Source organism: Marasmius oreades, chromosome 4 (assembly GCF_018924745.1).
Source record: "Marasmius oreades isolate 03SP1 chromosome 4, whole genome shotgun sequence".
Lineage (NCBI taxonomy): Eukaryota > Fungi > Basidiomycota > Agaricomycetes > Agaricales > Marasmiaceae > Marasmius > Marasmius oreades.
In genome coordinates this window covers 3,992,115-4,017,128 of record NC_057326.1, presented here as the reverse complement: position 1 = coordinate 4,017,128, position 25,014 = coordinate 3,992,115, and the positions used below count along the sequence as shown (strand labels likewise).

General features: G+C 46.7%; 7 protein-coding genes across 9 annotated transcripts; 3 read left to right on the top strand and 4 right to left on the bottom strand.

Moving 5' to 3' along the window:
- Window positions 1-548: 548 nt before the first annotated feature.
- Window positions 549-1,961, bottom strand: E1B28_008041 (uncharacterized protein; the record flags this gene model as incomplete). The annotated part of the gene is made up of 2 exons (XM_043152828.1): window positions 549-1,408; window positions 1,478-1,961. The coding sequence occupies 2 exons, from the start codon at window positions 1,959-1,961 to the stop codon at window positions 549-551; spliced, it is 1,344 nt and encodes a 447-aa protein (XP_043010915.1).
- Window positions 1,962-2,110: 149 nt separating this feature from the next.
- Window positions 2,111-3,460, bottom strand: E1B28_008040 (uncharacterized protein; the record flags this gene model as incomplete). Its single annotated transcript, XM_043152827.1, has 5 exons — window positions 2,111-2,944; window positions 3,003-3,128; window positions 3,184-3,249; window positions 3,311-3,379; window positions 3,437-3,460. The coding sequence occupies 5 exons, from the start codon at window positions 3,458-3,460 to the stop codon at window positions 2,111-2,113; spliced, it is 1,119 nt and encodes a 372-aa protein (XP_043010914.1).
- A 1,973-nt stretch (window positions 3,461-5,433) lies between these two features.
- STS10_1 (Sesquiterpene synthase 10) lies at window positions 5,434-6,960 on the bottom strand. Its single transcript, XM_043152826.1, has 5 exons — window positions 6,666-6,960; window positions 6,451-6,590; window positions 6,090-6,378; window positions 5,773-6,020; window positions 5,434-5,703 (listed from the first exon to the last, which is right to left on the bottom strand). The coding sequence occupies exons 1-5, from the start codon at window positions 6,900-6,902 to the stop codon at window positions 5,586-5,588; spliced, it is 1,032 nt and encodes a 343-aa protein (XP_043010913.1). The 5' UTR covers window positions 6,903-6,960; the 3' UTR covers window positions 5,434-5,585.
- Window positions 6,961-10,905: 3,945 nt separating this feature from the next.
- On the top strand, window positions 10,906-12,181 carry E1B28_008038 (uncharacterized protein). 2 transcript variants are annotated; one of them, XM_043152824.1, is made up of 3 exons: window positions 10,906-11,034; window positions 11,085-11,254; window positions 11,341-12,181. In XM_043152824.1, the coding sequence occupies exons 1-3, from the start codon at window positions 10,969-10,971 to the stop codon at window positions 12,104-12,106; spliced, it is 1,002 nt and encodes a 333-aa protein (XP_043010911.1). In that variant the 5' UTR covers window positions 10,906-10,968; the 3' UTR covers window positions 12,107-12,181. The 2 variants fall into 2 exon arrangements, with proteins under 2 accessions (XP_043010911.1, XP_043010912.1); XM_043152825.1 differs by having other exon boundaries at window positions 11,085-12,181.
- Window positions 12,173-13,294, bottom strand: E1B28_008037 (uncharacterized protein; the record flags this gene model as incomplete). Its single annotated transcript, XM_043152823.1, has 6 exons — window positions 12,173-12,462; window positions 12,531-12,710; window positions 12,764-12,804; window positions 12,877-12,940; window positions 13,007-13,082; window positions 13,160-13,294. 6 exons carry the CDS (start codon window positions 13,292-13,294, stop codon window positions 12,173-12,175), a joined length of 786 nt encoding a protein of 261 aa, XP_043010910.1.
- Window positions 13,295-14,410: 1,116 nt separating this feature from the next.
- Window positions 14,411-15,763, top strand: E1B28_008036 (uncharacterized protein). Of its 2 annotated transcripts, XM_043152821.1 has the most exons (4): window positions 14,411-14,582; window positions 14,640-14,924; window positions 14,992-15,321; window positions 15,390-15,763. In XM_043152821.1, the coding sequence occupies exons 1-4, from the start codon at window positions 14,484-14,486 to the stop codon at window positions 15,600-15,602; spliced, it is 927 nt and encodes a 308-aa protein (XP_043010908.1). In that variant the 5' UTR covers window positions 14,411-14,483; the 3' UTR covers window positions 15,603-15,763. The 2 variants fall into 2 exon arrangements, with proteins under 2 accessions (XP_043010908.1, XP_043010909.1); XM_043152822.1 differs by having other exon boundaries at window positions 14,411-14,924.
- Window positions 15,764-17,771: 2,008 nt separating this feature from the next.
- E1B28_008035 (uncharacterized protein) lies at window positions 17,772-18,523 on the top strand (the record flags this gene model as incomplete). The annotated part of the gene is made up of 3 exons (XM_043152820.1): window positions 17,772-17,978; window positions 18,094-18,190; window positions 18,252-18,523. The coding sequence occupies 3 exons, from the start codon at window positions 17,772-17,774 to the stop codon at window positions 18,521-18,523; spliced, it is 576 nt and encodes a 191-aa protein (XP_043010907.1).
- Window positions 18,524-25,014: the final 6,491 nt, after the last annotated feature.

The window sequence follows — 25,014 nt, the reverse complement described above, 5'->3', positions numbered from 1 at the left end:
CTTGAGTTTCTAGTGCAACATAGAGCCCCACTACCTGCGCCTTTATACGAGTTCGACGTGTTAAACTTGGAATTTCCTTGGGCCGGGGCCTGGGATAATTGAGCAACATGGTCGATCGCCGGTCCGGGGGCCTCCCAAGGCCAATTATAATTCTGGCGATGGTGAAGCAACAATAATAGACCAAGGGCTTTCGAAACTCATGTGCAATTATGCGAAGTACATGCGAGGGGCGTGGGAGCCTCATGTATTGAAATTGGGAGAACTGTGATCATGGGAGACAGCTAAAGCTTGAAGAGTTGTAGTGCCACCTTGCGAGATGATTTAAAAACGGTCCGCTGTTGTCCGCTTCGGCCCGACAATCATCGCTTACCTACAGACAGTTACGAAGGTGTGAGATCAGTATACGTCCAGGACTAAAATTACGTTCGACGGAGACAGACCTAGCTTTTAACATGTATTAGCTCGTGCTTTGACCGATATGTACTAACAAATAATCAAACATAATGTAACGTTTGTAGGAGCATGATAATTGGTAAAGATTGCATTGACTAGTCGGAACACCAAACATTACTTTCAGCGCCTGGCCCTCCAGCTAATACCTTCTGTCTGTCTTGTGTCTCCCACTTCTCTGCGTCCCCCGAGTCGAATTCCAAAACCGTGACCAGAGTCTGCTGATGATTGTCAATGTCAGTTGTCAGTTTAAATACTTCTACACTCCCAGGCCCCAGTTGTTCATCACCGGAAGATGTCGATGAGATGCCCCCTTCGTTGCTTGCCTTCTGAATCTCTTCCGTTTGATCTTCTTCATCGCACTTAGCACTTGGAACACCCAAACCTCCTATATCAAAAATCCCTCCCCCTTCTTCCAAATTCTTCGCTTTATACCAGCCCACAACCTCGCCAGTGACCCGAGGAAGAGGGTGAACCCGAACACGCTCCAAAGCATCCACCCATCGACAAATCGTATTTTGACTACACCAATCAAGCAATCCAAAATCCTTATGAAACCTCTCGTTCACAAACGTAAGAAACGAGAGGCCTCTTGCGGAAGTTATGAAGGTACTTGAGGGCGATGAAGACAGCTGATCCGGTTCCTCGCTCAACGGTGACAGAGGATCCAAACCGGATGGTAAGACCCGGTGTATATGATCAGAAACTGCACAAACCACCCTTTGTTTAACAAACCGGTGGGCGCCGTTCCAACACTCCTCGTACGTATCCAATAAGGCGACAAGAGTGGATTCCGACGTTCCAGAGCAATCCAAGGTTCTCTTGAGCTCGTTCGACGGTATCGGAAAAGTACCCGGAATCGACTTGAAATATTGGATAGGTAACTGATGGACCCTCCGTACGTGACTCAACATCTCCATCCAATGTTCGATTGTCCAAGGTCGTTGCTGTAATGTTCCTGTTTTGCAGACTTTGTCATTCAAGAAAATGAAAAAGTCGAGACCATAGGTGGATGCCAAAAGCGTACCGCCAACCTCGTCCTCGCTGCGCTTCGACGACTTGAGAAACGAGTTCATCGACTTGGACGTGTTCTCCACCAGCTTCACTTGTGATTTGAGATCCATCTTATCCCACTGCTTTTTATAAAACTCCAACCCCTTCCCTCTCCAATCCCGCGCCGGAGCCATCAGAAACTCCCCAGGACACACAAGGGTGGTAATAACCCGACTATCCCCCCGGGGATGTTTACGTATCTGATCCCAAAGCTCCCCGGCCACCCTCGCCAAGTCATCGCTCCCAGAATCAACCACCCTATAGTCGTCATATGTCGCCAATAAATATCGAAAACACAGTATCCTCGAAGCGAGCCCCAAATCCTCTCCTGTTGCCTGATCATTAAACATATCATTATCACCCCTGCGATGCCCAAGTTCCAATACACCCTCAACGTCCGTCGCACTCCACATGGGCTTCCCATATGGTGACTCCCACCTATCGAACACAGCAGGCATAACTAGATGCGGATGTACCTCCTTCAGCACATTCTTCACATGCGGTTTCGAAGCCGGTATATCCCTAGCCTTTTGAGCAAGCCACCGAAACCCTTTCAACTGATAGAGATCAGGACACTTGGGAATACTCGAAAACCGCTCGACAGTATTCATATCCACCGACGACCAATTGGAAATGCCAGCAATGTTTTTGGTGAGGTAATCCAAATTCCCAATCGACGCTGTACTCTTCTTCCATTCCCGATTAACGTGGTGATAAATGAATACAGCAGCCTTTTACACCCAGGAATACGGTACACCGCTGCGAACAAGTGAAAAATAAGCCACGACTGTGGGGGCCTGTAGGGGCATATAAACTCGATCTTTGGCAACCGAGAGATATCATCCGGCTCAAACACCGGATTTTCAGTTGCGAAATACGGGTGGGTTTCAAACACCTGGCGGAGGATGTCTATCCCGGGAAGTAACGTCGTTGTGAGATAGAATACTACCTCAATTCCGATGACTGTACATGTGATTGCGAATAGAATTCGATGTCGAATGTATAGAAGCTCCAAGAGGCCAGCAAAGGAAAGAAAGAGTGCGATTTCGAGGAGGATCGGGAGGCAGGCTAGGATTTTGGGCACGTGCCACCGTTCGAAACTTTGTAACCGTAGCCATCGGAGGGTTAACGCCTGCCCGGGAGTTCGTGCTATTATTTTGCGTTGCTGTTCACGAACCCATTGTTTACAAAGAAGGCCGAATAAGGCGTCGACCAGAGCGAGGGTGAGACTGAGGAACCAAAATGTGTTGATCCGTACGACTGAGGGTGAGGGAGTGAACGGCAGGGGTGGAGGAGGAGGTAGAGACTGAGACTGGCCACTGCTGCTCATCTGATGAGCGATCTGTGAGAGAAGCGCGACGGTAGTATCGGCAGGATCTGCCTGCAGCCATCCATACGACTCCACTACGAAAGCGGTCACGACCGAAGAGAACAAGCCAGCCTGTACCCCAAAACAGGTGAGCGATGAATATGGATTACAAAAGAGTTAGTCAACCCACGAAAACCAGAAGCGTATCAAGATCCTCCTTATAGCCATTCATATTATCATTATCCAGCATGTCCGACATCTTCATAATCGCATCCCAAGATTGCTGGACGGTGGGTTTGTTGGGGTCCGGAGGAAACTGAAGATATAATTGCGTCAATAAATCAATATGCTGCGTTGAATAGGTATGCTACCTCATTGACATTTGCCTCCCTCAAATTTTCTTCGAATGATCCCGTACGAATAGAATCCAATCGCCTCTAAGATAAAACCCAGAGTCTGAGACAGTCGACCACTCATAATCAGAATACAACAGCTTACCTCCCATTTTTGACCTTGGTCGAAATCAGAATATCCCGATGTATTCCTTAATCTACCCTGAGAAGTATCCTAACACAACTATGATTTAGTAAACAGTCAAACAGCGAAAGTACAAATATACATCACCTTCGAGTCCTCGATCGCTGCCATATTTGCGAGTAGTAGCGTCCAAATCGTTTCACAGAATGGCGGAGAGAGGTAAACAGTACAATGGCAGAACACGAGACCTCCCCCGACCGTTCGTCGGTTTTATGGAAGCGAACAACATAGCTTCTTCGAGTCCTTTCTCCCACACGAGCGTCCAGTTGCGTTTAGAGTCGTCCACGGCGATTGGCTACTATGTCTTCCATTCCATTCCAGCTGTCATATTCCAAAATAGTAACCAAGCGTTGTGTTGCGCTCGAAAGAGAAGCAGAACTTTCATGCGTTTCAGCCGGGCTGAGACTTGATGAACCAACCCCGTGTTACGTTTTTACCTTCACAAGCCTAATAAAGCCAGGTTGGACTGCTCTGTCAAAGTCACCGAAAGCGCGAAGCTGATTATGCGGATACTCACTCGAGATTTGGGAGGGCATGGTGGCACCACCAGACAACCGTTTTCCCCACAGTATGAAGGACACCACAGCGGAGGAGATCGGTGCTAGGAGGAAATAGCATGTTGATCGCTGAATTTGAATGATTAGCACCATCCGTTGAGCGACTAGGAGGAGGATACGACTGAAGGGAAGGAACAGAACATACGAAGTCAAACCAATATTGGGATGCTCTGCCTTGGTGCCCATAGCTTCCTTTTTCAGACAGCCCTCCTCATCTCCTATCACTCCCCGATGCCAGAATTAAAGCGAATACTGAGTTATAGCGGGAGAAGAGCGGAATTCTTGCTAAGTAAGCTGACTTTCGTTCTGCCGAGTCTAACATATTATTATCTCTACAGGAAATCAGACGCAAAATCCGGTTGCAAGTACCATGAATTGTATACGTACCAGCCTGTTGTCGCTTTTTTAGTCTTCATTCATCCGTATCCGTATCAATTCATCAGCGAAGAATTGCTCGTAGCTGGAGTGGGGGCCGTCAAAAGCTTACCGTTCGATTATAAGCCACTTCAAAAGGCATTGAACAAAAAAGGAAACGAAACTTACTAGCGGATGCCATTATCCAACACATTGCACCATCCACATCACGTCAAAGGGTTCCGCAAGTACGAGCAGAACTCGGACCTCGTGGAATTTCTTTTTAACGGTTTCATTGTGACTATAACTGTGTTCCTATGACCCCACGAATCGAAGAAGCGAATACCGAGTTGAAGGAGTGAGAAAAGGGCAGTTTACTTGACAGCTAAACTGGCCTTCATTGAAGTACTTCATGTAGTCAGGAATTTCAATGATAATTGGAGTCAAACTAAAGGTTATCGTTCACTGTTCAGCTGCTGATCGTGATGTTGTACACGTACCAGCAAGTTGTCGCTTTTACACTTCATCCATCCATATCTATATCAATCCATCACCCAAGACTTGCTCGTATAGCTTGAATGAGAACCAAAAAGCTTCGTCAGAATTCCGTTCGATGTAAGCCATGGAAAAAGAAAAAGAAAAGCAAACCTCATCCAACTTGAACACATTCCGAGCCCATCCACGTCAAAGGGTTCCGCACAGAGAAACTTGGATCGGAGAAAGTGAACATTATTTGTGATGGCTTTTGTATAAAATCGAGCAGAACTGGGCACACCTTCCTCCTTCAAGTTCATGTATTCACAGTGGATGGACGGAGGGAGAGGAATATCACGCGTAAGGGGGCTGTGCTCGACACGTGGCATACACTGCCTCCGGCCCACCATCGGCTGAGCCAAAGCTGACTGATTGAGGTGGCGTAAAGTTTCTCTCGCTTGTTCGACCACGACCAGAAACCTGTAGGAAACTTAGTGAGTGATTGAAAGGTGGTATCAAGATAGTATCCTCACGACTGACTCTTACTCGGTCAGATAATCGATTGCGGTTCAGTAATGTACTAGTCCAATACCAGCGATCCATTTGGAGGAAGTATAAGTTCCTTCCGTGCTGTGTTGAAAGAATGTTATACTGACGACTCAGACGAGAGTAAACTCGAATTTGAATATGCTGAGGATCAACCTTGTACCAACTAAATACTAAAAGTTCAACAATTACTAACACTATAGAAGGAATTACTTTAGATAAATATCACAGGCCAAAATATACACTATGTTTAACTTATTTAAATTCTGTTCATCAAGACAAAAGATCGCATGGTGGACGTTCAATCAATCACTGTCGGAATCGAAGTCGTTAGAGTCACAAGGACGACGGAGGGTAACCAATCGAGTTCTTTTGACTTCGTAATGAGCAGCTCCGAAATACCGTATCGTCTCAAAACTCCAGCTGCAGGAGACAGGGGGAAAAAAGCGAATAAACACCCCGGATGGGTAAGCAAACGAAAAAGAAACTCACTCCAAATTCCCCTTCACCCAATGACCACACGCCTCCGCATAGCGAGCCACGTCCCCATCCAGTTTCGACGATCCCCAAGAAGGTAGTCTGGCCTTGGCGGAAAGATAACGTTTCACGAGCTCCTCGCAGTACCACCCCACGTAATCGCAAGCCGATTGTAGACTCATATTTCGGTGTTTCATAAGAACGGTGATGATATTGTTGCCACCGATACCCTTGGCTTGTTCCATATTCCACGAATAAACGTCCTGGTCAGTGGTGGGGGGAGGGGAAATAGTCAATAAGAGAGCAACCGACCAAAACCGAGAATAACTTACATTGGCCCAGCACACCATATCAGTGGCTGCCCAATACATCTCACGGAAAGTCGGATGGTCAACCACCTCTTCCGGAAGACTGATACCGAGTGCGTATTCCATCATATCGAAGCAAAGGATGACCGCGCTGTTGTTACGTCGGAGTTGGATGAAGGCGTCGACGTCGAGGACTTCACCGCGTTCGCGAAGCTCTGATTCGGTAGAGACTGCCTGGATATAGTCCGCGCAGTGTTCTATAAACCGAGTGGAAGCTACAGGTCTGGCAGTTCGGAAGTATCTGGTCCTGAAACTTTTATCACATACACATACATGCAAAGGTCAGCTCCGAAGTATGACTGTTAAGTGAAGAGGCTTGGCTTACTCTTTAGTTATCTGAGCGAGCTTGGACGAATTGCAGTAGTTGGGATTACGCATAGTCTCGAGGAAGATGTTTCCGGTGACCGCTGTATCTTGGCCGTTTTGTTCATCGCTGATTTCGTCTACAATAAAGAGGAGATTGACCTGAAAACCCCCCCGGCGGGTGTGAGCCACCGACCGAAGAAGGAAAGAGCGGAGACTCGAAAGAAGAAAGCTTACAAAATCACAACACGTTCGGAACTGCTCGTAGGGGGCATAAGGGTATGTGTGTGCGACCAGAAGTTCGTTACATCCTTGGATAAAGTAGGCGCGTTTTCGGTCCGTAAATACGTCGTAGCTGTTGATCCAGGCGGAAGATTCGGGAGCTGCTTCATTGTAATGGGGGTTTTTGGCACCTTCGAGGGGACATATGGCGAGTAGATCGGGAAGGAGAAACTGTCGGGGTCGGATAGGCATTTTGGAGAAAGAAAAGAGAAAGAAAGAAAGAGGGTATGTGATGGTAGGTGCAAGGCTCTTTTATACCCCAACTCTGCCTATAGGTCCCTTTCGGATGTCTACCGTGGTCGCAAGCCCCATTGTAATAGGAAAATGTTTTGACAGATGTGGTCAGGGTCTGGGATTAGATTAGGTTCAGAAAGCAGGGTCGACTTGTTAGCCGACCGGGTGAAAGGTGATTTGTGGGGGACCAAGAGGTTCACCACGCCCCTCCTTTTCTAAACTTTCTGTACGATGTGGCACCTTACAGCTCGGCAACCACTGAGAACCAGGAAATCCTTTTCAACAACAGAGACTTCTTCATGGCCCGATGATACAAAGTCTGTTATCATATACCTTTGCCCAGCCCAGGTAGTCACCGGCGTGTACGAAATATTTACGTCACGATTTGCCGAGCCGTTGTCGGCTATTTTCTTGGACGGATATGACATTCGAAGTATATGTTCTCCACCTAATAAGTCTTAGACAGACACCTTGTATGATGTAGTCGAGAAAACGAACTTCAGTATTACAAGCAGAACCAGGATCACCGGATCGTCACTTTTGACGCCCTGGAGCAGAATAGACATTCAATATCCAATACTAATCTGCCGCAGGGTCAAATCTCGGATTTATCAAGGTGGCCCATCGATCTATAAAGATCTGACGACAAACCTGAACTCCGCGGAACTAATTCGGCAACGGGATCTCGGCTGCCTCGTGGTTGTTTTACAACTATTCATTGCCGATCACCAAGTTCAAGCGTTCGTCGGCCTGAATCAGATAGACCCCAGATGGCAGATGCTGGCTCGACTACGCCTGTTCCGGCCGACCTATCTGTCGACTTGGATTCATTGTACAATATGTGTCTTTCTACTAGACCTCCGATAGCTCTCCCGAACAACATGAACTGAGAAACTTGTAACTAATTTTTTAGCGCTGGCCAAACCTCCGGTGAGGCCGTTGACACCCAATACCTCGAGGCGGGGAAAGAGTTTCCTAAAGCAGCGTAGTGAGATGGACCGCGTGCATCAGGGCTCGGATCTTTCCGAGCACGTGCGTACTGTTCTTTCACAGTCCATACCCAATCCGGCGGTTCCTTTCACCCAGGGACAAATCTTTCTGTCACCTACGACGTTATCGACTTCGTCCTTCCCCAACGCCTGCTCTACCTAGGACTACAACAAGCTTTTACATCGACATCTACAAAGACACTTTTACAGTTAGACCGCTCAAAGACCGCTTTTCGTTGTATTATTACAAGACACTCCATAAAAACCCAGCACCATACATAAAATGTCATGGTATGCTCGCCTACAGTGACCCACAGACTACAAGACCTCCCCACTCTATAGCCTACTATTCGTAGACACAAACAAATGGTCGGTTTGGGCATGTGTGCTTAGTGCTTTCTGATAAGAACAACGTCGAACATCACCAGCCTCCAGCGTACCACGGCAATCCAACCATCCCCATGACCAATCCTCATCTTCCCACTCGAACAACACAACAATTTGTATATCGCGTTGTAAGTATCACATCTCAATCCAGATCGGGTATTCCACATTGATCCCAGGACCCACATACACCTTTGGCGGCTGGGCCTATAAGCGTTTACGGGACGCCTGGTGGGGGATAAGCTGGGATAAGCTTCGCTTGGAGTCTTGGACCCTGGTCTGGATCTAAGGTTTTTTAGGACGACCCGGTGATCACGGCCTACGGGGATCTCGGGTGTCACTTCCGATGGATTTGTTGCACACCAACAACGACAACATGCAACGTCCTCGGCGCGGTCGATGGTCACCTCCTTCACCACCTCTGACTTGTATCATAAGCGACATGTAGGTAGGCAACAAGATCCGGTCTACGACTTGACGCGTCCTTCCTTCTATAAACCGTACGCGGCGTTCCATGATCGTCGTTTCTTTATGTAAATCAAGGCTTTTCGCGTTGACATCCTCTATCCTCTCCAATTTTCTCGTACTTCGCTCAGGTGGTGAGTTGGGTTTTTTTGGGTGGGCCATCTATAATGACTCGACGTCTTTCCTCTAGATAAAGAGCCTTTAGGCCCAAGCTCACGCTGGTCGTTACATGAATGTACTTGTACTTGCACCTAACTCAATCAAACCAACGATTGCACTCATCAATGAACCGCGTCACTGGAGTCAGTGTTTGCTCCCGGAACGTAAATAAACCCTGTTTCGTTTCAGTATGGAACTGGGGTCTGTTATGGAAACTTTAAAGGACTAGGCAGGACTCGCGATGGACTCACCGGTGGGACCTAGACAACCTTGCCACTACAAATTTCTGTAGTTCCCTCAAGCGCAAACGTGTCTACGTACAAAAGATTACGTGTCGGTGTCCATCTAAATGGTGATCCGCCGGGAAGGGTTATGATAATGTACATATGCGAGCGTAGTACCGTTTGGGTTGAGCTAGCTCACCCAAGTCGTCATCGTTACCTCCGGCACTCAGGTCTCTCCGTCCAATACACATGGTCCGTGTCGGGATCCCACGTAAAGTTGCCCGCAATTGCTCGCCCAGTCGAGGTCTAGACTCGGAAATACCTTCAAGCCTAGCCTCGATTTCGCAAAGAGAACCAAGGTCCAAGCTTCAAGCCTGTGATTAAATCCATCTTCCAGGTATTTCAATACACAGTAGTTGCCGTAAACGCTTGTAAGCCCAAGTGTAACGAACGCTTCTAACCGAGAGATTGGAGGAGGCGACGGCTGTGGCGGATTTGTGGCGGATCAAGTAAGGTCTGGAAATCAACAAGACTTTTGAATATCAGTTTGACAGTATATGAGCCAAAGCAAGAAGTGGGTCAAAAGTGGGCGTAAAGCCGAACCTGTCTTTCGAGGTCAAATAATACGATTATACTAAGGAGCTCAGCTTTTAACGACTGTGATCTAGACAAGTTCCGTTCGCCGGCGGCAATTTGAGTCCGGGCGAGCGCTTACTTCCAACGCATTTCCCATCCGTCCAAATCGGGGTGTCTTTCCTAGAAAAAAAAAACCCTGGAGTCTTAGAAGATGTGAAGGGCTGTCCAATGTCCGAGCGGGTTTCGGAGTTGGAGTCCATAGTTGGGAATCACGTGCCTGGCCGCCTTTTACTGTTAATGCTATTCTGTACTTTTGTTATAGAGTATCTATGGGTGACCATGCCAAATTGCGGCAGATGGAAAGTCGAGTTTGAACACGACCGTAAACAGTGATTCTGGGTTCCATTCTCTCTTTCGCAACGAGTCAGAGCTATCCACACGCTCTGTTCAGAGTTCGCTCCGTAAGATCCAAAAGGCGAGTATACTAGATGCGGAACGATCCGACGGGTAAAATTACTCGTCGTCTCGTGTTCAAACGTTCAATATTCAATGTTTCAGCACCTCTGCACGACTGCACGACGTGCCCGAGAGAATTCATGTACAGATGGGTATTGTCGAAACAAGATAGATGAATTACAAAAAATGAAAAAGCCCACGACTCATCCACATCTGCAGCGCTCGGTACAGCACGGGGGAAAAAACGGGAGAAAAACAGGGATCGGCGATCGAAAACTCGATCATACTCCAGGTTTAAGCTGTGGGGAGGCCAGATAATTCATTGATAATTCTTCTTGCATTTTAAAATGAATTGCACATAGCGTGAGTCCTGAAAAAAGGGAAACGTTGTAGGCATGAAGTGGGAGAAGGCGCTTTGGCGTTGCTTTGGCGTGCCAGTAACATTACTCACATCGTGGTAAGTCACACGAGCAATGAATTTGGTCTTCTGTATTTGATCGACGATCGAGGTCGATCTTGAGGCGTGGTTTCGATGAATAAATAACCTGAAAGAGGAACCAGGCTCGTGTTCGGGACAGGCTCCGAAAGGAATGGTTTGCCGATGCCGAGCCGGGGAAGATGACTCTGTTTGGACATCTTGATCCGCGCCTTGTCCTGTGACCTGCTGCGACCTAATTCCGCGTACGCCTTATATAGCTTTCAGGGTGGCGCTGCGGCTCTCTTTCGTCTGTCCTACCATTACCAGGTATTTACCAGTGGTGTTGCTTCACGATGAACGTGCATCTTCCGTTGAAGAGCAAAGAGTTGAAGACACTTCACAGATTACGAAGTCTAAAGGTGTGTCTCCGTGCTGTTTCAGACTCAGACCCTCTGACACGCGGTTGCAGCATGTTCCTGCACTCGCTGCTCATTTCGCCCACCAACAACGACAAGCGGATAGTCAGGACCCTGAAATCCAACGAGCGTGGTTCAATGCCATGAAGGATGTGTTTGAAGAAATCAACGAAATTTTTTGGTGTGTTCCTTTCACCACCCCATTCCAATTTTTAGACGTAGGGTAAGTTCAACTTGTTTGTTTTCCTTCCTTAAATATACGATCCATTTTCAAATCCATTTCTCGTTTCTATCTTTCACTTTTTCAAGTTGCTGTCCGGGCGGATTCTCATCTTACATCCTTTCACGATACCCTCTCGCGAATGGGACTGGGATGTCTCTTCCTGTCGAGAAAGGAGGACACAAGCTACTTCTCGAAGAAGATTTTCATACTCGGTTTAACCTCATATGGGCCGATATCACGTTGTTTGAACTAGGAAACCGTCTCGTTCATAACCATGGGCCCAACACTTTCACTGCTACTTTCCCTTTCGCTCCAGATCACGGAGGGTTCGACTTGATCATCCTCGACGGTCATCCACTGCGTACACAGGCTATCGGAGATTCCGAAGATGTCCATATCCTAGGCGATCGATTGATCATCTCTTCTCTTATCCTTGGGATGTTTTGTATCAAGAACGGAGGAACGATCATGATGAAGTTGTCTATGCCGGATAGGAAGATTACAGCACAGATTATGTATCTGTTCGATATGTTATCTGGGGATCTCAGAACGTGGAAACCGGTCAACATCCACGCGATACAATCGACGTTCTACGTCATCGCTCGCGATTTTGGGGGCGGAATGATGGCGGGGAGGTATTGGTATGTCTTGACTGGGTTGAGGGATCTTTGGGAGAGGTTGGTGGTTGGGGAGCAGAATGGGAGGTTGAGACATGATGACTTGGATTTTGTGGTGGATAGGAGAGGGTTGAAGGCGTATTCGGGAAGGTTAGAGGAGCTTAGTAGGCATCTTTGGGATGTTGAAGCTCAGAGTTTGTTGCAATGGCATGAGGCTCGGGAGAATGGATTCTAATAGGTTACTCAATATGGATTTCTAGTTTTTGGTCGCTTCATGTAAACTGTATCTAGTTGAATGCTTTTATACCATCTCTATCTTTCCTCCCTTGGCCCCCTCCCATACCGCCGGTCCAGGTGGAACATAGCTCCTCGGATCCCATTCTTCCTTCGATCCGAACAAATTCCAAATAATCCCATGCGAATCGTAGGAATACGTCCCAGGAAGACTCGTCCCACCAGGTAACGCCACCGAGCCCAAGGTCTCACGATCATTCTGAACGCGGACTTGAACACATTCGATGTAAAATTCCGCTCCCTTGTCATGGTCTTGATCATATCGTACTTGCGCTTGATGCAGTGCGGTTATTTCCGCTAGAATGTTTTACGGACAAGGGGTGAATAACCGGTATAGCAGAGCGAAAAACCGCTTTTTTACTTACCTCTGAACAGATAATCACCAGTTGGGATATTGGGAATGATAATGTAATGTTGACCTTTTGCTTTCTTCAAGCGATCTGTAGCCCATTTGTTGTTTAGGCTGCCGTCAAACGAGTCGCTGAATAGTTTTGTCCATACTGCCCCTGTTCCGTTGGATGCCGATGGAGCGATGTACACTTGTACTGTAGTAGACACATTTTTTTTCTGGAATATAATATAAATTATAGGTACTTACTAGCACCTTTATGTGAATCGTTGATGATATCGTCTTTTCGGCTTCCAGAAATTTGAATTCGTTAAGAATTTCGTTTCCAGGAAGCAAAAATAGACAATTTGGACACCACGTACGATTCGTGATACCACTCAAACGTGAGTTTATCCCCAGTTGCCACGTTGACCGTTTTTGGGACTGCTGATAGGGGTACAGTATGGTCAGCTACTCGGAATGAAATGGTGAAAATCCAGAACGAAGTCGTACCACGGTTATGAACATTGCACGTCATATCATTCGAATAAATGTCCTTTACGGGCTCATTCGTAGGGGGTGAGCGTATCTACGAATAAAAAACGTACGTCCTAGGTCAGCCATGGCTCACAGGCCATTAGGGAGACGTTAAAGACGACGACGCACGTAAATGTCCCTCCCGTCACCTTGGAAAACTTCGTTAACCCAAACGCCGTACACGCGACTGTGAGCGAGTACGGTAGGGATGACAATGTGAGACTTGAGTGCCGCGGCGAGGAGATAAAAAAGGGGAGATTTCATGGGGTCGTATTTTGCAACCCTTTGGAGTAGATCCCAAACTATATATACGAACAAAAATGGTTGAAATTCCGATCGGGTCCTCGGAAGGTCTGAAAGGTTCGAAGTTGAGGTTTTTTTTCAAGTGGAGCGATTGTACCCTTGCTCTCTCGATAGGTTATCGACTGGGAAGGTACCGGTGGAAGGTACCGGTGGCGTCCTCGCATAGACCTTCTAGAACTCCTTGACGACTTCGTTTGAGAGTTCTCGAGTCCAAGTCTAGGCTTCGTTGAGCTTGTCTCTTCTGTTTTTGGTAGGCACTCTGTCGTTCAAAAGAGTGATCAATGATCAAAACCTTACTAGGGACTGAATCGGTCTCCAAGCTCTCTGGATGTGCATAATTATAGGGACAACGGTGGATCTCGGATGATTCTGACAGTTTCTTGATTTCCATCATATCTTTACGTCGAGTTACGAAGCCTACTAGTTAGTGTAGGCTCATGTCAAGATGAACTTTCAATCATACCATGATTAACCACGTGTTCGACGAGTCTACAACATCTAGCCTTTCGAGGGTCGTCTAGTTGGGAAACAAAAATGTATAGGCGAGCTAGTATTTTTTTTTGGCTGAAAAACTGAGTGGTGGATAATTAGAATTTACTCAGAAGTACAGTCACAAATCCAGCCGCCGCACCTTATGTGCATGTCATATTCGTGTTACGAGGTGTAGATATGTGAGAGAGTGATGGAAGACTATGAGGGAGCGTAACAAACGCAATCTAGCCTTGGCCCTGCCCTTAAGTACAGTCCAAATTAGGAACCCGACTGCAGAGCCGTCCGTCCCGGATCCGGTAGGTGTCTACCATACCACTCCAATAAACTCTTCGCATTCCTATTATTTCTGCACAACCAAAAAAAAGCGATTTGGTACGATTTGACCCTGGAACGTCGAGACAACTCTTTTTCACGTGGACTGCTTTACATGGGAAACGGATGACGTAGTATTTCTTGGACATTCACCGTACTGAATTGCTTTGCTAAAGTGTGTTCAAAGCGTGTGAGCCGTTTTTGTCTAGTTTTCGGGGTTGTCCGCATGTGGGTCCTACGCCGTGTAATCCAAGTATCCGGTCCTGGAGGCCCCATGACTGGCCTCTTTTGGGAGGTATAAATGCTTCTTCATTCCAAAGCATTCTTCTCGGATTAAGTGATCATCATGCCTTCCTACACAAAGCAGATCGTCTTCCTCGTAGGATCGACGGGGAATACTGGATCATCTATCGTTCGTGCGTTGGCGAAACAGCCGGAGAGATTCGTATGCCCAGAGCTTTCTTTTTTTTTTTCTGTGTTCGGGTTTTGATTTCTTGGCAAGGTTATAAAAGCCCTCGTACGACCGTCGTCGATGGACAAGCCTATCGTTCAAGAATTTCGAAAACTAGGAGTTGAGATCGTTCCAGGAGATTTGGCTGATGATACCCAAGAGTCGCTGGAGACCAAATTGCAAAATACGGACATTCTCATTAATACCACCTTACCGTTTATACGCGAGCATCAGAACAAACTCTTCCTTGCGGCCAAACATTCCGGCGTCAAAAGAGTGGTTCCATCTGACTTTGGCCCTTCTGCACCTCCGGGTGTGATGAAATATCAAGACTCTGTAAGGAAATGTCCTCTATTATCTTCGTTTTGTATTCCTCGAGGTCAATGCTGAATTAGGCACCCAGAAACTCAAGCTACGACAATTCATAATCAAAAACGAGATCCCGTGCACTTTCATCCAAGTTGGGTGGTGGCCATCGTTATTGTTTCCCTATCGGCACTCGGTCGAAGGCACCTCGATTAGAATTACGATGGGAAAACGGTTTTATGGGTCCGGGAAAGTGAAAATTGCCTATACTGATCTCGAACGCGTCGGAGATTTTGTTGCACGTATTATTACCGATCCACGAACTTTGAACAAGACAGTCCAAACTTGGGATGGCGAGACTACACTCGAAGAGGTTTGGGATATCGCTTCTAGAATCACGGGCGAGAATTTTGATGATTATCCTCGGGTATATTTTTCGTCTTTGCTGCACTAGTACATGCGCCGCTAATTTATGACCCCCCCTCTTCTTTTTAGTTCTCCGCAGAAGATATCGAGTCTACCCTCAGAAATAATCCAGATTTTATTACTATGGTGATGTCTGAGTACAGACGATCGGTGTTTATTCGAGGGGACAATACGGTTGAGAAAGCCGTTGGGTTGGGAGCGTTGGATGCGCGAGTTTTGTATCCTGATTATGTCCCGCTTCCGCTGGAGGAGATCGCAAAGAAGTTCTATGGCAGTAATTAAAGTTAAACTCACCTCTTTACGTCTTTGATACGAACAACTTGATCATGCGAGTTTGAACTTTAGAAAGAATCGGTGCCGGACTCGATAAGATAGGCTCCTTGGGAGCGCTAAAGGAGAGAAGAGAGGAAGAAGGAAGGGAGACCTAGAACTTAGGTATTCAGAAAAGGTGTGATAGAGCTGTATAGTGAATATCTAAGTTCTGCTATATCCCTGTGAGTGAGGTTTGCGGGAGGCTGGGCTCAGGTGCGTTTGGGGGCACGTGATCAGTACGTGGTGAGACGCGTCTGGAAAGGAGAACGCGAAAGGAGAGAGAGAAAGAGAAAAGAAAGCCAAACGAGACGAGATCCAGCCTGAGCGCTCGGGAGCACAAAGCCGAAAGGGAAAAATGTACGGCATCTGTGATACCCAGCACTAACAGAGAGGAGAGTGACGGGGATGGAGGGAGGGAGAGCAAAAAGGAGATGCTGACGGCCTGAGATGAGCGCAGAAGTAAGAAGCTGGAGCGCCAGTACGGGCGTGACTAGTCAGCAGGCGCTAATCTCAGTCGCTATCTTATCCTCTGATAAGATGCTCGTGCCTCGCCTCGAATCTCAGAATATCCAAGATCAAAGAAGGACGTAAGATTTCGGGTCACACTTGGTCACAGTCACATTGTAACAGTGTGCTTATTGTGACGCTTCTTGCTTTAACTATCATCTTGCGGACCCGAATATATCAGAAAAACTAGTGACCTCCAATGAAGCCGGTACCCGCTCGTCGTGGTGAGTGTTACCATATCTATAATCTGGCTTTCGATAGCCTCACAGTGGTAGGGTTAACCTTACACCTTATCACAAACACTTTGCCCATGGGGAGTGGTCTAACGGCCCCCAGTCCCTCTTATCCCATTTTCGAAGACGCCGACTGTACCTCTACACAGTCCCTAACGATCTTCATCTAACTGAATTATTATTAATTAGGGCTGAACCCGATCGCACTCGGGTTCAATGTAGTTATCGTGCATCTCCGTTCCACAATTTATTCACGCAAATCTTGAGACGGGAACCAAACCACCCAAATTAGGCATCTTTTCATCTGATGACGTCGACGCAGCATGGACCTCAAGTACTGTACGGTCCAATTTCAACAGAGCCTTTGATCCTACATCGTTTCCGCAAACGAACGTTAGGGAAGCACCTGCGGAGCGGCAGGTTTGAAAGCCCTTACTCCTTCAAGAAGCGAGCTCGAGGAAGGTGAGTCCGAAACTCACTTGGTCGTTATTCCCAGCTAATAGTACATCATTCGTAATGGGTTACCAGCCGCCGTATTTACGAACTTCAAAACGACAACAGTCTGGTCAATTTGGTTCGCTGTGCTTGAAATTGTTTGAAGTGTTAGTGTCTTTCCTCTTTTTTTATTTTTTCATTTTTACCGCCAAGAGTCTTCGTCTGGGTCAACTTTTAAGACCCGATGTACTATCTGGAGGATACAAGCAGCCGGAGATTACACACTGTCAAAAGGCGGGTTTCTCCTTACCATCTGCCCCTCGTAACCGACTGACAGCATTTCTCTACACCCAGTAAGATGATAACGCTCTGATTTGCTATTTTTATCTTCATTCCGTGTTTTTTTGAGTCAAATTCGCTATGTCCGCAGAACACGTCATCTTCATTACCACCAATACCGATCTTGGTAGGCTTGTGTTGGGACTTGACTGTGGGTTGGCCAAGCTTCAAGGGTTATCAGTGTTATCAATTCGCAGCAGGCCCCGTGTTTCCCTAACCCATGGAGTCGTGGGGGCGCATTTCCAAGAACTTACCGCGCGGGCGCGGCAGGAACAACAGAGCAAACACCAAATCATTAACTCGGTGCGCGCGTTTGCATACTTAGGTCGCGTGCACATCATCGGTCATCGGTTTCGGGTTGTTTTCCCATATAAGCCACGTCTAGCGGTATAATTCCACGCGCATCCCCCTGTTCTACCCTCCCGGCTTTGCTTCACCCTGATTTACCTCTGATACCGCTGATCAAATTCTTTCCCCGTCTTTTCATGGGTCTCCGAGTCCACTCGTGAAGTTTTTCCACCAAGTCATTCCTTGTACAGCGACCAGTCAAAGACAAACGTTATAGTACGCCCGCCCGGGTCCCTCCATTTCTCTTTTGTCTAACACTTATTACCAGGGGGAGGGGATGCGGTCAATGGCGAACACGGAATCCTGTGTATTATCTCCTCTTCTGGTGGAATATCTGGAAGAGAAGGAGGCTATAAAATCGTTGAAGGACAGGTACCAAGAACTCACGTTGGAGTTTGCGAGCGTGAAGGTGGAGTTGTGTGATCTGGATGGGATGGGATGGCAAAAGCACGAGCACCATGGTCGTTTAACGAATGGAGAGCAGGTAGGGTTCTGCTATTGACTTTTTAAATGCTATAACTGAGAATCTGTCGCCTACTTCCACCCCATCTTCGATACTTTTGGACGAAATTCGTAACTCGTCGTTTCCACATGCAAAGGCTGTTGGCTCGGGTCATAACAAGAGTCGTTCGCGAAGGAAGAAGGGGCCGAGTGTATTGACATCGAGGTCCAAGGTCGAAAAGTTCGAGACAGAAGGTGAGTAAAAAAAAACAACCAGCTCTCCTCTTTCTCATTTTCGATTCCCCCCACGTAACAGACGGTGCCGAAGACGACAATTACGACAATGACAACGACTCGGACTTCACTTCCATTCAATACACCGGCGGAACCTCTCTCTTCCGCTCTGGTTCCTCAAGTTTTGTCAACACATTCGAAACTAGTGAGTCTGACCCACTGGCAGACACTCGCCCCAGGATAGATTCGGAAGAACCTGAACTTGGCAATGACGATCTCCGAGTCAAAACACCGACACCAACGTCTCGCCCAGCTCTCCCTGCGGACCGGGTTACAGAAACCTCAACCTCGTAATTTTGACATTGAATAACCAGTTGTTCATACCACCGACCAGGCCACCTTCGTGGCTTTCTCTGGACCGGGATGCAGTCTGCAGACTTCAGATTCCAACGTTCAGCGCTCCGACTGTCCCAACCCTTTGATTATAACGCACACATCGACAACGTGGAGTTTAAGACGAGGAGGGACTCAAACAGCTTAAATGTAGGACGAATGCGACCGTGACCGTTTTTACGTAGAATGGATTCGTAGACGAGTTACTAGAGATCGTTACACGAGAATGTCGAAATATGTAACGTCTCCTGAGCCCTAGAGTATGACTGCAGCTACCAGCGCCTCTAAACTACCGGACCGAATGTGAGGGGTATTGCATATTCCGTTTTCTATTTAGTTGGAGGTAACAAACTAAGAGGTATCTATTACTGATTTTTACTTCAAATTCAAATTTCCCTTTCTTCGCCAGTTGTACTGTGTAAAATGCATGTGGCTAGCAAGTGGCTTGAACGGTCAATAGAACCGCTCGCGTTAAATCCATACAGTAATAAAATCCATAAATGATAGTGAGGGGAGCAAGAGGGGAGTAACAATGTAATCGGCTCGTCAACAAGACCATGTCACTGTGAGAGTCGGGTAGGTTGATAAACAACCTAATTTTGGTTATTTATCAACTCTCAACCAATTTTTGGCTACTTGTTGGTTGAAGCGATATCAGCCTAAGGCTTTGGCTGACCTGAAGCTGGTTGATTTTCAGCCAAGATGTTGGTTGGTTTTAACTTAGACAAAAAAAAAAAAACACACTAGACAGTCTGCGCGTGGGAACTGTCACGCCTTCCCAAACAGTAAAACCCTGTGCCCACACCAATGACGTAGCCAATGCACTCTTCCCCATACACCATCTCCCGCTTCCCCACCCGCGCTATACTTCCACCTTTCTCCTTTCTTATGGATATGTCAGCAAGACAGTGAATGAGCAAGTATGGAGAAGCAATAGCATACCCCAGCCTATGTCAGGTGCGCCATAAGAACATGTGTTCTGATTTTTGAGTTCTAATAGCGTTTCCCAAACAGGTCACTGAACACAAATACCTCGAAATATCGTACTGACTGGCAGTTTTTGTCATTCCACATATCTGTTGAAAGCGAAGCAAAAATACATGCAGTGGTGGGTCTTATTTTTCTGATTGCTATATTCATTTACACGAAGTAACAGTGCCGTGAAAAAGTGGTAAAACATCGTCTTCGAAAAGTACTGTTCTTGTTAAGCTATTAGATACCCAGCTGTTTAATAGCTTGACATTGAATACATGGCCTCTTCTCCTACCTATTACAACAATGAGAATTTGAACCACTATATCTGTCTGAAATACAACCAGTACAATCAACCTAATATTGGTTGAAGTGCAGCCCAAACTTGCTTGACTACCGTAGGTTGAGACTGGCCTTAACTGACTGAAAATCAACTAACGATATCAGGTTGATAATCAACCTGGCATCAACCAAACATAGGTTGTTAATAAACCTATGTTTGGTTGATTTTTCGGGTTGATTTTCAACCAATTTTACGGCCACAGAGTGTGATTTGCGGAGTATTGTTGGACTTTAAACTGATTGAGCTACTTTTACGGAGTGTGCTTCCCTCATTGTTTCACACGTTCTGGACAAGTACGACAAGGATATACTTAAGTAACGGACACCTCCCACAACCTGAGAAAAGTAGGGTTCGAAAAACCGCAAAAAGCTTCAAGTATAAAAAGGTTCAAAAAAGGGTCAAAAAACTTGTTGCCATTTACTGATGACCATAGGGTTATCCGGGTTTCTATATATTACACAGCTTGGTGATAACTATCTTACATGGTCTCCTCCACGAACCCATGTAGGGTAATTGCCCGCTTCGAGCTAAAGATTTCTTCTAGTTGAGAGACCATGACAAATGGATCAAAAAGGTATCACTCACATCCGCTTCCGGTGCTGCGGGAACCTTTTCATCTGGTTGTGCAGCTGCAAGCATCATCACTAAAAGGCTTACCAGATGCGACGACAACGAGGAAAGTAGAAAGTTTAAATTGCATCGTGTCAAAGAAGAATAGTAACGGTTGTTTAAAGAAGAACTGAGCAGATGAGGAAAAATGGGACACTCACCATACATATATACCTTTCCTCGAAGGAGCCCGTTGGCCTCCACACAGTTAAACGACGGCCGAGTATCCCTCGTTCCCCAACCCCGCATGTCCCGAATCGTTCCCCGACCATCCCATTCATCCCCCGAACACTGCTTAAATCACCGCCGTCTATGTGCACATCGTGGATGAAGTTTATTGTCCTACTGTAAAGGCTGTACGTGTGTAGCCAACGACTGTGTATAGGATATGCTGTGCTCCACCCAGGGACATCAGGGAGCGATGTCAGGGCACTGCTTGAGAATGTGGGTCCATCTTGATATACGTGGAAGAAACCGAGGTCAGTTCTTGGAGTCTCGCCTTGAAAATGTCATACATGCTCGTAATTGAAATGAGCCCGTCAGACTCACCGCCAAACATGCCCTGAGGATGTTCTGATGGGAAACCACGGTAAGGAGAGAACAGGAACTTATCGCTGCAGTGGAACGAATGGAAGAAAGAGAAGGAAAAGACATCCATTCTCGGCCAACTCGGATACCAAATCGTAACCGTACCACCCGAATCTTTCTTCCCTTCATTAAGTGTGAATGTTAGCTGGAGGTTTCGTAACAGAGTGGACCTTACCGAGATGGAATCTTTCATTGGGTGTGATATTATCACTGTCACCACAGGTGATTACCGAACGACACCAGCAGTGGTGCCAATCGACGGCAGCTTTAAGGAATAGTAGAGCCTAAGCCAGTATCCGACCTTCCACGCCGATACCCATCAGGGAACGAATAACTCGGAACATGAGATGTGAGGTGGGGTTACTTGGGGCGTGAACTTAGAAAAAGGTAGGCCAGCTAAGATCGGCACTGGATTCGATAGTTTGGGATGTTGATGGTAAGTTGTGGGCAGGGAGGTGAGAGATCGAAGCTGAAGTGGAGAAGCAATCTTCCTACCTCACTTGACGAATAATGAGTAGGTCTGCGTTGTTCGAGGATTTCCTTGTCGACAAGGGAGATGGACGCGTCGACTGTACCGCCAAAACCGACTTGCCTGTCCGTTCGTATCTGCATAAGATCCGTGTCGAGTTGCCCCCAATACTACCCACAATCGTCCGGAACGCCTCTTACATGTGACCTCCACAGAATATGACGACAAAATAGGGCTGTTGGAGTGTACACACGTCCGTGACCTTTCGCGTATACGATTTTGGAGGTGGAGAAAGAGAGTGAAGCAGCCGAAGTGGCGAGACGAGAGCATTGGTTTTCATGAGGTGGATCGTCCAGGGTGAGGCGGCTGAACGTTTGGAGGATGTCAAAGGTGTAGTCACCAGCGTCTACCATCGCCAAACTCTCCCTGTGGACAAGTATGGTGTTCGGGTTCGGGTGCACAAAGCATAAGCGTGATGAATGCGTTGATTATTGCCTCGCCTCGAGTATCGTCTTCTTTGCAGTGGGTGAGGTCGATGTTAAAGTTGCTGGGAGAGGTGCTGATCAAGTCCATAGACAACGACGGTACGCTGGATAGTCTAAAAAGTAAATAAAAAATTTGTCGCTAGCTGGTAGGCGTAACACGTACGGAAAAGCCTTTTTTATCAATTGTTTATGACCAGGAAGATAAAATTTCGAGGGTAAGCACGGCGTATTCCTTCCCCTTGTTCGTCTACCGTATTCTATAAGTCGCAAGATTCCTGTAGGGCACCGCTCACTTAATGGAACAGAAACGATCGAAAAGGCACCAAATAAAAAATACCAGCTTGGGCCACGGTCGAGTCCCGGAGATATTCACGTCACGGTGGATTAGTTCAGAAATCATCCCAGAAATTGTCTGGAGAAATCGGTAGGGCGATAACTTGAATGTGCCTAATAGTCACATTAGCAAGAGGTGTTCAATCCGAAAATTTTACATATGAGGTTCCTACGTAGACATAAGGACCCCTGGACCCCCTCCCCCCCCTGCACCTTCCTAATATGGAAATTTCTGATTACCAAATGCCTGGCAAGACCAATTTCCCACGTTATATTCTGACATTTGACGTGTCATTCTCACTTTCCCCTCTGCTTTGCTGCCTCTTTGTGACATCTATCATCACAAAAATACTTTTATATGGGCTTGCCAGCTAGACCACAAGCAGCACAGGTAATACTATAAAGAGCAGATAAGGTAGACAGCCTTTAAAAGTATTAATAATCCACATGTGATGGAGATAGTACCTTTTTTTTTGCCTTTGCCATATGCATGCATGAAGAAAAAAGAAGTTTGTTTGTTTCAGTCTGATCATTGAGACTTGATGCAGAAATTTGAGCAAATTTTGATAGCTAAATAAGGAAATTTTTACTGCCACAACTGGGGAAAAGTGCATTTCCTTTTAAAAACAATAATTTGGATCCACACACACTGATTTGAGACAGTATCGTGGTGCATGCACCTTTCAAACATAAGGTCCTCCAGGCCCCCCCCCTCCCCCTACCCCATGTCTCGGAATTTGCTGGTGAACACCTCTTGCACATTAGTCAACGGAAATGAAACAAAAGATTAGACTTGCGAGGTTTCTATAACTGATTCACATTCGAGAACGGTCCTCGACATCCTACAAGAGTTGATGATGGGTGTCAAAAACAGAAAATGCTCGACGAGAACAGATGGTGGAAAGGAACAGAAAATGGTACAACGAGCGCGGACTTGTGACGGGTGTGACTTTTGTCACCCCGACCTGCTCTTCTAAAACCTTGATGACTCTTGGACCCACACGCACCCATTCTATCTCAACCTCAACCTGTGGCATCCGGATGATGTGAGATATTTTCCCGGCTTGATTAAGATACATTAACTGATAGCAATTGACGTACTATTTAGCACTCCATTCAGGAAATCCCAACATCTACCTCGAGGCGGGGGGCATCGTCTTTTCATGACGTCCGAAGGAAGGATGAATGAGCTCAATTTGGGCTTCAAAGAACCTTGAAGCGAGTTATCTGCCTCCTCGATGGATTGAAACATCTCTTTCAGGTAATACGTCCTCAAAGTTTTTACTCGCTCGTGAGTTCAGCATATCCACCGCTCAACGCACTCTGAATGGGCCATGAGTGCGGACGGATTGGACTCCTTATTTTTCCCCCCATCGTTGACTGGGCTGAAGCTCTATGAAGCCTACTGTGGCACTGCGTCAGATAAGAGATGAAGGTGCGCACCATAAACTGTAAACATGACTCCACTCTTAGCCTTCGATTTTCAGACGACGACGAACGTAACGTGAAGTCTGAGGTGCTCGTGTTTTAACTCAGTGGTCTACATGGTATCGGCTGTTTTCTCAAGCAAGGATTCCAGAAGCTCAATAACCACGAACGTGAACGACGCGAAATCGCGGTTGAGAGGTATGTACGTACTTCAAGCGGTACTCACGTTCGAAATTCTCTTTGTTGACATATGCTACACCAACAATTACCTTAGCTCCTCCGGATTTTGGCATATGGCAACGGATGGAAAATGACAATCGCCGGTCGTCGAAAGGTGTATTGCACGTTTAATTGGGTTTAAACCGTCAGTGAACATTGGAACTTCGAAAGCGGACACCATCGTTGTCATTTATTGGGATTAACACAGCAAAATTTTGAAATATCATCGCTCTTCGAAGCATGTTCACCACATGGAACCGGAACACTACGACGAAGAAAGAAAAAGGGCAATAAAGCCCACTTCCCCTCACTTGCACACTGCTGGTATCGAACTTGATCCTTACGATCCTGGTCCTCTAATCATTCTCTATTGGCATTGACCAGGTTTGGACGAGCCGTGTTATGTGGGTATATTTATATATACCATTTCACCGGCTTGATTTTTTATCTATCAGAACTGCGTACATTCGCTTCAGAAAACCTGTCATAATCTCACTTCTAGTCTTCCAGTTATTCAATGCCGATCCGAACGAGGACTTCTGGTATAGATTCCGTCGCGCATGTTCATACACCCGTCATTTAACATCGCCAGCTCATAAGAGTTGACTAATAGTTCAGAGTCCAGGCCATACGCGTTGAAATCAATAGATCAGGTCATCGTCTGGTGATCTAGTCCCCCAGCATTCTACTGCATTGTGTGGGTCGCCACTCCCTTTTACCTCCGGGTGTGAATTACCAATTTCCTCTGCGCTGGGCTTCTTCCACGTTCGAAATTGGTCCAGGGTAGTCTGGATCTCTCATCGCGATCGCATCGAACAAAGCTTTGGGGTTATGCCCGCCTTTCCAGTCTATCCAGGTATGCCTTCCAGACCCGCCACTTCTGCCGCAGTTCACATGTGGGGACACCATTGCTTAGTCTAGCTCTAATATGAACACTCGAGAGACGATTCGAACGGGCCTCTTCTAGATCGCTCTAAGATGACCTGAGCTCCTCGTGAGCCTCCGA

Excerpts from the sequence above, each read along its gene's own strand:
- STS10_1 (XM_043152826.1), bottom strand. The coding sequence starts at position 6,902 with ATGCCTATCCGACCCCGACAGTTTCTCCTTCCCGATCTACTCGCCATA. Across the intron at positions 6,591-6,665 it reads TCCGAACGTGTTGTGATTTT|GTCAATCTCCTCTTTATTGT; the intron begins GTAAGCTTTCTT and ends GGGGGTTTTCAG. Across the intron at positions 6,379-6,450 it reads CTCGCTCAGATAACTAAAGA|TTTCAGGACCAGATACTTCC; the intron begins GTAAGCCAAGCC and ends ATGTGATAAAAG.
- E1B28_008038 (XM_043152824.1), top strand. The coding sequence starts at position 10,969 with ATGAACGTGCATCTTCCGTTGAAGAGCAAAGAGTTGAAGACACTTCAC. Across the intron at positions 11,035-11,084 it reads ACAGATTACGAAGTCTAAAG|CATGTTCCTGCACTCGCTGC; the intron begins GTGTGTCTCCGT and ends ACGCGGTTGCAG. Across the intron at positions 11,255-11,340 it reads TTCCAATTTTTAGACGTAGG|TTGCTGTCCGGGCGGATTCT; the intron begins GTAAGTTCAACT and ends CACTTTTTCAAG.
- E1B28_008036 (XM_043152821.1), top strand. The coding sequence starts at position 14,484 with ATGCCTTCCTACACAAAGCAGATCGTCTTCCTCGTAGGATCGACGGGG. Across the intron at positions 14,925-14,991 it reads TGATGAAATATCAAGACTCT|AAACTCAAGCTACGACAATT; the intron begins GTAAGGAAATGT and ends TTAGGCACCCAG. Across the intron at positions 15,322-15,389 it reads ATTTTGATGATTATCCTCGG|TTCTCCGCAGAAGATATCGA; the intron begins GTATATTTTTCG and ends TCTTCTTTTTAG.